This window comes from Antennarius striatus, chromosome 2 (genome assembly GCF_040054535.1).
Source record: "Antennarius striatus isolate MH-2024 chromosome 2, ASM4005453v1, whole genome shotgun sequence".
NCBI lineage: Eukaryota > Metazoa > Chordata > Actinopteri > Lophiiformes > Antennariidae > Antennarius > Antennarius striatus.
Genome location: NC_090777.1, coordinates 25706107 through 25721087, shown reverse-complemented (window position 1 = coordinate 25721087; position 14981 = coordinate 25706107). Strand labels below are relative to the sequence as shown.

The 14981-nt window shown below is 41.9% G+C and overlaps 1 protein-coding gene across 1 annotated transcript; it reads left to right on the top strand.

The window, feature by feature from the left end:
* The first annotated feature begins 1813 nt into the window (after positions 1 to 1813).
* On the top strand, positions 1814 to 14680 carry srms (src-related kinase lacking C-terminal regulatory tyrosine and N-terminal myristylation sites). Its single transcript, XM_068341726.1, has 9 exons — positions 1814 to 2076; positions 2119 to 2999; positions 5258 to 5379; positions 7499 to 7665; positions 10968 to 11115; positions 11694 to 11852; positions 12379 to 12560; positions 12694 to 12850; positions 12997 to 14680. Exons 2-9 carry the CDS (start codon positions 2620 to 2622, stop codon positions 13194 to 13196), a joined length of 1515 nt encoding a protein of 504 aa, XP_068197827.1. The 5' UTR covers positions 1814 to 2076; positions 2119 to 2619; the 3' UTR covers positions 13197 to 14680.
* The last annotated feature ends 301 nt before the right edge of the window (positions 14681 to 14981 follow it).

Here is a 14981-nt window from a genome sequence, read left to right as displayed (position 1 = left end):
TCAGTGGAAGTGTGATGTTTACATGTACAGAATTTTGGATTCTTTCAGTTGTTTTTTTTTTAATTATTTTTTTTATTTTATTTACTGCTCATCCCTCTCTCCTTCCTCATCCCTTCTTTGACTTCATCTGACTCCTCTCACTAAAGGGAAATGGGACTCCGTCAAAACACAATTATCACCACTTTCACTCGTAAGCCTAATCGCACGCCGGGACGCCTTTTGAATTTCAGCCTGTCTCATCTCGTCACCAAACGTCTGCCTTGTTTGTTAGCATTCAGCTAGCATTCAACGTGCTAATGCTGTCGTATCCAGGAATGCTAACAGCTAGGAATGGAAAGTATGGCTACGAACAACCCACAGCTGGAATTAAAAGTCGTCTCTGGTTGGATCAGATCGTTTTGAGGTGGGTGGGGTTGGGGGGGGGGGTTGTCGAGCTGTGTGTTTGTTTGCCTCTGAGCAGAGGCTGACCTTTGACCTCTCGGTACACACAAAATCACAGTGGGGCCCACAGTGACCCTCAGTGAATGATAAGCCATGCCGGGCCCTGTGTGTCGGGTCCTCTAGTCTATTAGTATATTTAGCAAAACTTTAAACTGCAGACGACAAAATTCAACCTCAGGAATTAAAACGCAGGACATGACTTTTGTAAAAAAACGCGTCGAACTGAAGGCCCATTTCCCTCTCTCTTTGATACCACGTAAATTATATCAAAATTCTTTTTTATATTTATTGTGTTTATTATTATATATAACAGTGGAATTCCTTCTTTTCCAGTACCTGTGGCTAAATATTTTGATTCTTTAGAAAAGTGTTGAATATATATGTGAAGCAACTTAAACGATCGAGGAAAGAAAAAAAAGAAAAAGAAAAAAAGAAAGCGAGGGTTATTTTTTTTTGTTGACGGGCGCGTCCGTTAGCCTAAGAACATATCACTCTGGTCCACGACGAAGAAACCAATGATCGGAAAAACTGAGCTTTCTTTTGTGTGATGTCACTGCTGAAGCTGAAATGTTTCTGGACTTTAAAAATTGTGACCATTTGTTTCTTTTTTTATTTGTTTGTTTTTGTTTTCTCCCGAGCTGTACGTCACAAAGCTAAATATACTAATAAAACAGTGTGCTATCTATCAATCTGCAGCGCTCCTCTCTTCTTGTTAAAGCAAAAGTATTTGTCATTGTAATTTTTAAAAGATGATTTTTATTTTTTTTTTACATTAAACCTAATTAATTTTATCAATTTAAATCACTGGACACAAATGCTATTTTATAATGAAGCAAAAAGCTCTGCACAGCTGCTCCCGAATGTCACAAAACTTTCATTTAAAAAAAAAAACAGCCTTAAGTGTTTGATTACAAAATTATATGAAACATTAAAAAAGGAACAAAACATAGTTAGAAAATAAGAGTTAACTTGATAAAACAGTAAAAGTGGGTCAGACAAAAGAAGTCTTGTCTGGTCCCATCAAACGCCCTCACCTGTCATGGCTTTGATTGGTCTACTGTGGTGCAATGAATGCTGGGACTTGTAGGTTTTTAGCTTTTGAACCTGTTTTCTGTCATGTAGCAAAATTTTAAGAACATTAGCGGCTTTTGACATTAGACTAGTAGATCTGTCCATATGAGTAAAATCATGTTTTAATTTAAGACATAAGCAGTATTTTTAAAAAATTCAGAATTATTTTCATGTTTGGAGTCGAATACCTTCACAGATTCACAAATTTAAACAGAAATATTGGGGTTCGATTTTATATAAAACACTTTTGATTTGATTTTAATCAGAGAAATAGTGAAAAAGTTTAATCGTGCAACGTCACAATTAAACTCGTTACAAAAAAAGAAAAAGAAAAAGTGAACACACTAAATACAGGAAGAGTAACGGGTCTGATATGAATGACGTGTTTAGGTGAAGTGGGAACAGAAGCGGAGCAGAACCGGATCAGCTGAGGCGCGCAAACAGATCGGAAACACCTCCGGGGTAAATAACATGGATGTGTGTGATGTTTAGTCTGGAGACACACAAACACACCCGTCCGCCCCTTCACTGCGCATGTGTGTGACAGCAGGTGTGTGACAGCAGGTGTGTGACAGCAGGTGTGTGACAGCAGGTGTGTGACAGCAGGTGTGTGACAGCGGGAGGTGTGTGGACGGAGCGCCAAACCCAAACTTTTTACGCACCGCGCTGCTGCCGCCTCCGCGTCCCGCTGCTAAACCCCCGACACCCCCCCCCCACACACACACACACACACACCGCTTGGCGTCCACACAGGAGGATTACCGGCGTTACGATCACACCCCCGGTCGGGCCGCACCACCGAGTCCTCAAAGGGCTCCGACTTGGATGCCCTCCATTCCCGTTTCCGCATTCCCGCAGCCGCCGTGCGCACTGCAGGCGTGGAGATCAGATCCATGATCTCGACAGAAAAAACCGGTTCCTCCGGCTAATCTACCCAACCACTGCTGGCGGGGCATTATGCTTCCAGCCACGGGACGGGAGGGAAAGTGTAGGACTGAGCGGCCGGACGCCGTGGGCTGTAAACGTCCGTTTTTAGACTGAGAAAGTCCCGATCGTTGTTCGGATCGATCCCCGGAATCACCCCGCCGCGCTCCTTCATGTCCCGGGATGGAGAGTTGCTGCCGCTCCTGTATGCCCTGTTTGGACCGGCTCTGGAACTGCATCTGGCCCGGCATTCGCTACCCGACCATCCCGAACCACAACCATGTCATCGCCAACCCGGGCGCGCAGCCGGCGGAGATCCGCACCGTGTCCGGTGACATCCGCATCCCGTCCCCGAAGAAGCGGCCGGTGCAGCTTTACGCGGCGCTGTTCGACTTCGAGGCCCGCAGCGACGACGAGCTGACGGTGAAGGAGGGGGACAAGCTGTCGGTGATCGAGAAGCGGGGGAACTACGTGCTGGCCAAGAAGCTCACCGGGACGCTGGAGTCCGGCCTCATCCCGGCCAACTACGTGGCTCTGCTGCAGGACGAGTTCGCCAAACACAAGTGAGTTTGTCCGCTGCTCCGACCCGTAGTTCCACCTGCCAGAACCCCCGGGGTGCTGTTGCCTCATTCTAGGGATATTAACACAATCCGGATCCTGATCCTGATCCCCAGCGGATGAAAAGTCACAGCAGAAGGTTATGAAATCGGATAAATGCCGGAATTGGAAGGAGACCGAATTCTGATCTGTTGTTCAGGCGGTGTAAACACGAATCGGAAGTAACTAAAACTGTCAAGTAATCTGACCTGACGTTACTGTTACATAAAGACCAGGACAAGTTTGCTTATACGTGTGTGTATGTATGTATGATTATATATATAAATATAAATATATATATATATATATATATATATATATATATATGTATATATGTGTATATATATGTATATATATGTGTATATACATGTATATATGTGTGTGTGTGTGTGTGTATATTTACACAGTATATAACAGTATTATATATAAATTTAGATGGGTTTTTATTCAATTTCTCATTCTGATTCTTTTTCTTTTTTTTTTTTTAAATTATAGAATTTTTAACCCAAAGAGCAAAAAAAAACGTCGACTTTCCGTCCAGTTAGGTTTTATTAAAACTGGGTTCAACATCGTTCAGCTGCTGGTTTTCATCCATTGAAATGAAAATTATTCTGTTGAGTGTCACATCTCCACCCCATCAAAAACTACTTTTATGTGTCCTGTTAAGGCGTGACATTTCTCAGCTACACAAAGGCGTGATCGTTGTGATAAAATTGCTGAGTCAGAATCTACCTGAAAGAAAATCCAGATGGGATGTTGCGATTAGCAGGGGGAGTAAACTGTTAGCTACTGGCGAAAAACTTTGCTGCTCTTTATTTCTTAATTTTTCATTCATTCATTTTCTTTTCCACGTCGTCTGCTTTTTGTGGATTACGAGGGTTGCTGGAATCAATCCCAGTGGATTTATGGACGAGAGGCGGGGGACACTCTGGGAAAGGCGCCAGTGCACCACGGATTATTAATTCATTATTCAAAACATAATAATAAAAATGGTTAAAAAAAAGTCAAATACAAATTCTATACATCCAACATCCTAGATGTATAAAGAGGGACCAGACATGGGGTTAAGGATGGAATAACACAAAGGATTGATCAGTGATCGGCCACCTCCATGGGAATTGATCAGTGGTTTATTAATATAATAATAAACACCGTCTGTCTGATGCTGCTGGCGGAGCTAAATGCAGCCGCAGCAGGTCCTCCATTATTCATTCACCCCCAGAGAATCATCGTGTTTCACTTTTAAGGTTCACTTCGCTGTCTGCGTTCAGGCGTCTACGACGACACCTGTCCTCGAACGCATCGCTAGAACTGAGGATGAGCAGTAATGATGATGATGACGCTCAGTCAGACTAATAATGGACATGAAAGAAAACGCACAGGAATCCTGTAAAAATCCAGTTCCTTGACCTGATCTGTTGGATCTACAAATCTTTAGTGTTACCGGAAGGGAGGAAAATTTGGTTCAATGTGCGGCAGGTTCATTATACCACTTAACTATTAACTGTTGGTCGAGTTACTTGAGAAACTTAACGAAATAAAATGGAGTTATAATGCAAAAAGTATATTTTATTTTATTTTATTTTATTATGTGTTGTATTTATAACCTGTTATTGTGTCTGGTCAGTCTTAGGGAATAGTACTTTAGTTCTTAGAGTCGTAATAACATTTAAATAATCTCAAATTTAATAAATAACGACTTACAAACAACTCCGCTTGAGAACAGTATCTCACACCCAATCTGTGTCCGTATGTTGAGGACGACATGTATTCTGAAGGCTTCTTGTGGCTCCGCCCACTGGTTCTTGTTGATACCTTGCTCGAAATCCGACCCTCTGGAGCCCCGCCCCCCTGATAGTGTAAAGTAAACAAAGGTCAGCCTTTGATCTATTGAGCAAACAGCGGCGTGTCGTCCACGCCTAAAGACGCCGCGGCGCTCTGGACATCTCCAGAAATAAAACCAGAACCGACCCGACCAGTTTGGTTTATAGTATGAGTGTGTTTAAGGAAAAGTTTACCTTTAATTAATTTACTAATCTCCCTCCAATTGTGCACTGATGGAATGTAATGAAGTATATTCACTTTGGTGCTGAAGTAGTGAGACCTCTGGAGGAACTGAGTATCAACATAATGACAGGAAACAGATCCCAGGTCAGATTTGAGGATGTTTGATCATCGTTAACAATGACGTTCATCCCTCCATCCCTCCGTCTTTCCTCTGCAGGTGGTATTATGGGAACATCAACCGCGTGAAAGCTGAGAAGCTGCTGATGGCGTCCCAAAACAAAGATGGCTCCTTCCTGGTTCGCATCAGCGAGAGTCACAGCGACGAGTACACCATCTCTGGTGAGTCGTCCGTCCATCCATCCATCCATCCATCCATCATCCATCCATCCATCCATCATCCATCCATCCACCCGTCATTTGGTTTCCACGTGATCTTATTTACTTCTTTTTTTTACTGTAATCTGACTAAATTGAATTTAGGGACATAAAAAAGAGAAAAGTTACGTCCTGATCATTCAAAAATATTTTATTTTATTTTATTTTTTCACTCTCATCTCATGGGATCCAACTTTATCCAGATGTGAACATTTCCCGCCGCTCCCAAATCTGTTCTAGTGTTTCTACATATCGATGACCCACTTTAACCAAAAAAATCACACTCCTGTCGCCACGGCGACAGCCAGCCAGAGATAAACTTTCCGCTGGGCATCGGTGGGTGAACTGGTCAAACCGGACTGGGTTTGAGAACAGAGGAACTGCTGAGGGCTGATTTGAGTGACGGGGCTAAATTTAACTTTTCATTTTCAAGAACAATTAATCAGCTGATTATTGGTTTCAGTCGAGGTAAAGTCTCGAGGGAATTAATCCATTATATTCTGATTAGATTAAGTTCAGACTCAAAAAGCTGATTGAACAGTTTGTCTCGTTCTTGACCTGCATGCTGTTCCGCTCCCACCCATCACTCCTCCACCTCCTGTCAACCTTCATCTCCCTGAGTTTGATTTCCTCTCCTTCTTCCTCCTCCTCTTTCCACCGTCTCTGTTTGGATTTTTAAATTTTTGATGCTAGTTTTTTTTTTTTACCGCAGATCAAACCATGTTTTTATCTGAAACACGTGACTCTGAGAGTAAAGCGACCGTAACGGTCTGCCTCATGTCTCAACGACATCTTCAACAAATCAGCATTAGATGTTTCTCTGAACCAGAACAGAAGAACGTTCTAGGATGGTTTGTGATGGGATCATCACTAGATCACCAGCTGGTGTTGGAGGAACAAAGACTAGACCGTCCTTTAGCTTGACGCAGTGTTTCAGTCTCTCTTTGACCAAAGACTAGTTGTTTTCTAGTCCTGTCTCCAGTTGACCCACCTTCTCCGATTGTTGTCATCTTACGAATGAGCCTACAGCTGACCTCATGAGGTTTGTGTGATTTGTGACTTGAGGTTATATTTATAATTATCTATATCATTATCTCCCTCTTTCTCTCTCTCTTCACTCTTTATTCTCATCTCTTCTATTTGTCCTCGAGCTTTTTTTTTTTTGTGTCGGCATCTTTTTCCTCTCGTCCCTGCATCGACTACAGTCCTCCCTCCCCCCTTCTTCAAGGTCCTTCAGGTCCCTGGGGGGGAGGGGGGGCAGGGGGAGCGGGGGGAGTGCTGAATCTCGCCGTTCAATTTTCGCTGCGCTAGTTCTGCTGAAATATGCATCATCAGTACTCTGAGCAGGGAGCCCTGGGAGGAGTCTGCCAGGAAAACACCAGCGATAACTTTGTTTTATGGCTCGATTGCGTGGGTTCCTGTGACTTCCTGTCACGGCCTCCATCGTAAAACAAGTTCCTCTTCATCATCTTACAGTTTAACGACATAATGTTTTAATTAATAGCGTAGATTATGTCCGTGTCTGCATCCAGTGCTTGTAAATGATGTAGCATCTGTATCAGGGTACAAGCTAAGCAAAGTTCTGTGAGATTTTAAATTGATATGTCGATTTTATGTTGTGAGTCATGCATCTTTTAGAATTATTGATAGACAACTCCACTGAAAACGAATGCAGGGGTCACCTGGTCAGGTAAGTCGACATTTCATGTCTCAAAAATAAGACTTAAAATATAGTAATTAGTAAATTCAGGGTAGGAGGTCAATGACAAATAATTTTTCCAACTCTCTAAAGAATGAACTTTAAGAAACTGGATCGGACCCAGTTTTGTTTTTTTTGTATCAAAGTCTTCGTTCAACCTGCGAAGAGCGTTTTAAGATATTCTTTCTTCTCTTGTTCTTTTCAAGACAAAAACAAATCTTTATTATCCGCAAAACATTCGATAAAATTCTGTTTGACTGTATGAATACTCATTTCAAAACTCGATAAAACAGAAGCTCTGCCCAACTTGAGTCTTGGGTCTGCTTGAGGTTTACGTCTGTTCAAGGCAGCTCGTGAACTCGATGCTTGTCCTGTCCTTCCCAGTTCGGAGTGAGACGAAGGTCTTCCACTTCAGGATCCAGCGCTCCGTCATCGGAGCGTATTTCGTGGCGGAGAAGATATCCTTCGGGACGCTGGGGGAGCTGGTCGCCTACTACCAGAAAAATTCCCGCAGCCTGGGGGTGGTGCTGGGGGAGCCCTGCGCCCAGCAGGTGAGACCCCGACACAAAAACACATATTTTTACTTCTACACTTACGAGGACCCACAAAGGTGTGATGTATTCACCGACATGCTAATATGGATCAGGCTCAGAACTAATATCATCCAAAGACTTGATGATGGATTAACCCTTTGGCGTCAGTTTAAAGTTAATATGGAGATTTAAATGAGATGAAGGACTGAATGACTTCATGGTGTCTGAGGAATGTTCCCCTGTCAGGTTAGATAACTCCAGGATTCCTATTGGTGGAGCAGAGCTGTTGGTAGCATTCCGATCATGAGAGAGCCTCTCATTGGACGGATGCATGTTGACATGTTGGTAAAGACAAGAGATTGTTTATCCGACATGAACATTAATTATTTTTTTTTTTGCATCCATGTGACAATTTAAGTCCATATTGACTCTTTTAGCTCTGGTTTTGGTCTCGACCAATCACAGTGTAGTATGTGGGCGGAGTTAGTAGGTCAGAAAGTAAATCAACGGAGGGCGACGCCATTGGTTATGAAAAAAAGTGATTGTATGGAGGTTGTGAGAATGGAAGCCGTATTCACTGTATTAGCTTAGCATTAGCATGTGTATTAAAATAACTGTAAAGAGACCATACTTTAGGGCGTGGCTTCCTTGTTGACACCTGGTCTTGTTAATCTGACCCAGTTTTTAGCCAGATACGGTCATGTCTGGAGTGTGCTGCAGCGTTTTATTCATTTAAAACGATGATTTGAGAGCCAATCAAACTGCAGATTAAACATCCGTCAATGAAATCCATTGATTATTTAAACTACTGATCACTGCAACATTAAACTCACCTGGTCCTCACAAAGGTGGAAGGACAGGAACACCTTACATGACAGGAAAAACGGTAGTAAAGATCCTGTGAGGTTTATTATTGGTTCTAAAGTCCAACATGTTGGTCATCTCTGTAAACACGTATAAATACGTAACCAGTAAATCATACACAACTTAATAAGGTGAGATAATAGCGGGAGACGTGATTGATCCTGGCTGACGCTTCTAATTCTGGTCCATTGTGTCGATGATTCTGATCAGACGCTGATCTTTCGAAGGAGAGTCGAGATGACGGTGATATTAAGAAATGAAATATTGATGCAGATGTGATGATGATGTTTAAATATTTAATGAACTTAAGGCCTTGTAGATTTTTATTCATTTTTCCTACAGTTGAGGATTCATCTCCTTTTTTTCAAGAATCTTAATTTGGATTTTTTTTGCACTTATTGTTAAAATATTGTAAAAAAAAAACAAACTTTCACATTAGTTGTGAAGTGAGCATCAGATTTAAGGACACCTAACAGTTCAGTAAAATGTACATAAAGCTTCCCTGTTTCAGAAACAACTTCTCTATTCCTCTGTATTTTTCTGTGACTTAATTTAATTCTTTCGAATCTTTCCACGTTTCATGGAAATTACTTTCTGCATGGAGACAGATCAACTTAAACAAAATAAAACGTAATCTTTAACATAAAATATCTAGTAAAAAGACACTTTAGAGTTCATAATTAAAAAAATAATGATTAAAAAACAGAATTACAAATTGTAATTTTTGACATTTCTTGTACATTTATATCAACTTTTTTTATTTATGATCTAGCGGCTTGGGGAACCGCAGGCGTTCGTAAATCAATTTAAACAAGTCAACAAAAATCAATTTCATTTTCACAAACGGGAGCTTAAATTTTTTAAACATAAAAACTGCTTAGTTTTCTTTTATTTGCAAGTCCTTATCAGACATTTTTATAAGATGTGTATAAATAATTCTGTGTGATCCTATTTAGCGCCTTAGAGTCATGGTGTGTGTTTAAAACCAGAACCAACTCATGTTTTCACATGCGGCCATTTTCCTGTGATGTCACACACAAACAATGGGTGCTAATGCTGTTCATCCACTGCTAACTAACATTAATACATCACATTAAACACAAACACTCTCTCTCTCTCATTAAATTATCCTGGGAATAATGGGTTTATTTTTAGCTTGGTTGTGCTATAATTACCCTCCATCTCTGCAGATGAAAACAGAACAACAGAACGACTCCTTTCATCTTTCATATGTAGTATTAATATATGCATGAGAGAGTCACATGACTGACGCAGGGAGGCGTTCAGGGACCTCACGTAACACTTAAACACCTTGAAAAGTGTTTGAGGAGGTGAACTCAGACCTTCCTCCTGATCAGACGACTCAGTGACTCCCTCCTCTTCTCTCTTCCTTCCAGGGAGGGCTGTGAGTCAGAGGCCACGGACACACAGAGGCCGACACACACACACACACACACACACACACACACACACACACACACGGCTAACTGAAGGAACATTTACATTTTGTTTTCTTTACATTTCAGATCTTTGTGTTCATATTGATTGATTTACTTGAACATCTCAGTAGTTTATTCTCATAGTCACATAAACAGGAAACTCAACCAGTTATCCATACTGGGCACAAACTGGGAATGCAGAGTTGGAAGCCACTCTCTGATGATTCAACACAAACTGATTTGAATGTTCAGTTTAAATCCTAATAAATATCAGCTGACTGCAGAGGATTGATCTGAGAATGCTCTGAATAGAAGTATAACTTAATTTAAAACTTCACAATGAAGACGCCAAAAAAACCACAAAAAAAACCCATGGATCATTCTCATGCTGTTCTGTGAAAGAATAACATCAGACTGAATGTCTTTTTAAATTTCATTTGTTTTAATTTTGTTTTTTGATTATTTTGTTTATTGAAGTTTTTCTCACCCGAACCTTTTTTATTATTTATTCTTCCTGCGGATTTCTGCTGTTTTATTTATGTAAACGAATATTTAATCTTCTTATCTGTCGTGTTTCTAACATAATCATTTCACTGATGTGTTCATTTTATTTCATGTTTATTGAAGCACTTGATCATTAGAAAATGAAAAATGTTTTGTAGAAGCTGATTTTTACTGACAATAAATTACTGAAAAAATGTTTAGAACCAGTGTGTCATTCATTCATTTATTCATTTATTCATTCATTTTGTTGATTAAATCAACGTGAAACAGTGAAATCTATTTCCTGTGTATCAAACCTTAAAACATAAGAAATAAGGAAAATGTGAAAATGAAATTATTCTCATTTGAGGAGATGACAAATCTAGAAATTGTAGGCCCGCAGCCATTTTTGTATTCTGTCCTCATGTCTCAGGTGAGTTACAGTTAGAGGAGTGACGTCTTTATTCTGTTCTGTGTGGATGTTGAATCTGACGCTTGTTCGGCGTTCCGACTCACCTTCTCCTCTCTCCACAGCGGGAGCTGTTCGACATGGAGCCGTGGGAGAGACCCCGAGAGGAGTTCAGGCTCCTCAGGAAGCTGGGAGAAGGCCACTTTGGGGAGGTGTGGGAGGCTCTGTGGACGACGGAGAACAGGAAAGTGGCCATAAAGACTCTGAAGCAAGGTACAAACGAAGGAACGAACGTGTTCGTTTAAAGTCGGAAGGAGAAATTATCATCCAGTTTGTTTTAATCTGCCTCCTTATGGGAGGTAAAGATGTGATCTCCTCCTCCTCCTCCTCCTTTCTTCTCTGCTCACCTGACCAGTGTTAAATACAATAACAGCATCACTGTAGATTGTTTATTGATGTTTGCATTTACAGTAGTTTCCGCACTTTAAGGCGCACTAAAAACCTTTAATTCTCTCAATTTCTTATAATCCAATGTGCCTTTATATATGAAAAAGAGTCTTAAAATAGACCATCCATTGAAGATGAGTTCTCAGATGCGTTTTATAATCCAGTGTGCCTTATGTATGAATTTTTAACAAAAAAAGAATAGGCCATTCATCTCTTTACTTCAATCAGGTTTACAAATTAAGATTTAGTCTCAAACATTTCACCAGCTCCTGCTACAAAAGGATTTCATACTTTCCAACGAATCCTTCGACAAACAACCAAACATGTTTGTAATGTCCTTGTTTCCATGGTTACAGTTCGATCTTAGGCTCATTCTTTGACTTTGTGATGTCCTTCTCTTCCAGAGGACACCAAGCAGGACGAGTTTGTGAAGGAGGTGCAGGCCCTGAAGAGCCTCCATCACCCCAAGCTGATCCAGCTGCTGGCCATGTGCTCCAGAGGAGAACCGGTCTACATCGTGACCGAGCTGATGATCAAAGGCAGCCTGAAGTCCTACCTCACCTGTGAGCACCTCTACGCCTCCACACCGTCACACATTCACCAGAACAGGTCCACAACATGCCTGCAATACTTCTAGTAGGAGTCACAGTTCCTGATTACATCTACGGAGGCGGGGGTCGACTCCTCCCATCTGTCAGGGTGAAACAAACTCCCAGGTGACAGATGGTGAAGGGGCGGGGCCTCAGTAAAGAAAGAACCTTTATTGGTAGAATCTGGAGCTGGTTCTCTTTTTGATTGGTTGGTTGGTCCGCCAGCAGGATTAAACTAAAGCCAAGTTCTCAGAAAACCAGGTTGTTGTTAGTGAGTAAAGGGGCGGAGCCTTGACATTTCTTTTGCCTTTCTTTTTATTTTAAATACATTTTTTATTATTGATAAGATCTTTGTCAAACCTGTTGAATGGATTTCCAGGTATCTGTGTGAGGGTGGGGCATCAGGGAACCTAAAACACTGGCGGAACTAGCAGAGTAACCGGTGGAGATTCCGCCGTCATTTCCCGCTAACCGGACCTGACGTTCTCCTGTTTTGCAGCGGCTGAAGGTCAGGTCCTGACGTCGGCTCACCTCATCTACATGGGCAGTCAGATCGCTGAGGGCATGGCCTACCTGGAGGACAGGAACATCGTCCACAGAGACCTGGCCGCCAGGAACGTCCTGGTGGGGGAAGACCTGGTCTGCAAGGTGGCCGACTTCGGACTGGCTCGGATCATTAAGGTGAGAGGAGAGAGAGAAACCCACCTCCATCCTCTGTGGCTCTCAAAGCAGAATCTGTTTATTATTTCACTGTGGGTTCATGGGAAATGTAGTCTTAGTATCTTTTGCAGAGCAGCTGCTCTCTGTTTTCCAGGACAGTGTGTACACAGCGAGTAGAAACACAAAGATCCCGGTTCGCTGGACGGCTCCCGAAGCCGCCGTGAAGCAGCAGTTCTCCGTTAAATCAGACGTGTGGTCGTTCGGCGTCCTGCTGTACGAGATGATGTCACGAGGGAAGATGCCCTACGATGGTAGGGCTTCACCTCTTGATTCAGTTTGGTCGCGCTGTTAGTTGACTGCTAATTCTATTTGTTATTTTAAAATTTTCCTGCACCTGGAAAGATCAGGAATGAAAAGAATTCCTTTGATTTTCTTTTTTTGCATCTCTGACTTTTAGGAAAAAGCAATAAGGAGGTGTTGGACCTGCTCACCTCCGGATTTCGGCTTCCCTGCCCGACCCGCTGCCCTCAGAATATCTACCGCATCATGATGGACTGCTGGTCCGCCGAGCCGTCCAAGAGACCCTCCTTCCACGCTCTGTACAGCCAGCTGGACAACATCTACGCCAGGATCTATTTCAAGACCATCGAGGTTTAGAGGGGAGGAGGAGGAGGGACAGAAACAGAAACGTCTGCAGCTGCTCAGAATCCAAACATGAAGGAGATCGGAGGAATGAATATCCTCCTCTTTATCGCCGTAACCGGGCGTAATGAAGCACACGAGGAGTCAAAGGTCAGGAGGACACGCCCGCCGATCAACGAGGACATGGAGGAATATTTGACTGAATGCAGAACCTCTCCGGATCCTCGGCGCGTCATCAGAACAGACGCCTTTTAATTTTGTAGTCTTTGTTTTATAAATAGTATTTTAATACCTGTGTTTGTGCCACGTCTGGACGCACAATTTTAGATATCAAATCACAGGTCCGCCGTCTTCTGACGATGCCGACATAGAGTTTATGTGCAATAAGTGCTAGCTGGGATTTAGCCACGCTAGTGGCTAGAGCGGTGGATTACTAGGGAAAAGTCTCAACGCAGACGAACCAGATGTGTGATTTTAAGCTCTTACTATCCGTCACCTTCAGCTGTGATTTGAGGTTTGAAGAGAGGATTAACCTGATTGATTACGATCAATGATCTTTTGTTGTGCACGCAGCATGTGAGCAAGAAAAATCCAAATTTAGTCCCGAGAGAAGCATCAATTTGATGGAGCGGAGAAGATTGAAACTATATTTAGGATGGAGTGATGATTAGCCTAGCTTAGCATTAAGATCGAAGCAAGGAGACTCAACCGCTCAAACATCTTCTGAACACGATCGCCTCTTCTTTTTTGTTCACAGCCTTCCATGCACTTGGAAATTTTATGATGACATTAGCTAATGGCTTTAAAAGCTAACAGGTAAATTTGGAGTTCGCTGAAAATCTCTGGAGTTTCAGGTGTATTTTATATTCTTTTAATTTTTAACAGTATTGAAGGATATAACCAGAACAGCAAAGGCAAATAGTACAGCTGATGTTTATTTAAATAAATCTGAGCTCAGAGGCCGTAGTGAAGATTTAATCTTCAGAAAGATTATGATCGAAAAAATCTACCTGGACTCAGGTTTCTGGAGTCTCCACCCCCTTCAGGTGTTCATGAGGACTTTTTTTTGTTTTGTTTTTTTTTGTGCACTTTCAGCTAACAATGACTGATGATATATTGATCAGTGAATTGTCTTTGATTTTGTGACCAACTGATATTTCCCCCCTGATGCTCTGGACAAAGTTAACATGTCATTTAAGTTTTATCTGATCATAACACCTCCCACACACACTAAGTATTTTGGATCGAATTCGGAACAAAATCCTTTTTAAAAGGTTTCTTACAACTAGAGTGTGATGTTTACACCCCACCACCCCACCCCCGACTCGAACCGGAACCCCCGCACATCGTGTCGGACACGACCACAGGCCTCTTCCTGGGCTCAGCCGTGCATTTTTGGACTTGTATGCATGACGTTCACCGCCGAGGAACCTTCAGTCATAAGGACAGAATCACTAGAAGGAGTTTCACGTTTGGCTGTGAGCCATTAATTAATATAAATAAAGTTGTTTTTTTAAATAAAGTCTTCTGAAATGTGTTTTTATCCTATACAATATTTGTTATTTATCTTATCTACTTTTTATCCAGCTGATCAGCTTCTGTGTTACTGATCAATAACGTTCATAATATCAACAACATTAAAGGGGCCCTATTATGAAAACCACACTTTTTCAGGTCTCTACATATACATAGTGGTCCTCCCTAACCCGACCAACTCCTAGAATGTGGTAAACAAACACTTCCTGCATCAATAGATATTTGGACTTTCAGGAAGTCATGGCTCTGAACGACTCGATTGCT

Bases quoted from the DNA above. Each gene is read 5' to 3' on its own strand.
- srms (XM_068341726.1), top strand. From the start codon at position 2,620: ATGGAGAGTTGCTGCCGCTCCTGTATGCCCTGTTTGGACCGGCTCTGG. The intron at 7,666-10,967 runs GTGAGACCCCGA...CTCTCTCCACAG, and splicing joins GGGAGCCCTGCGCCCAGCAG to CGGGAGCTGTTCGACATGGA. The intron at 12,561-12,693 runs GTGAGAGGAGAG...TCTGTTTTCCAG, and splicing joins GACTGGCTCGGATCATTAAG to GACAGTGTGTACACAGCGAG.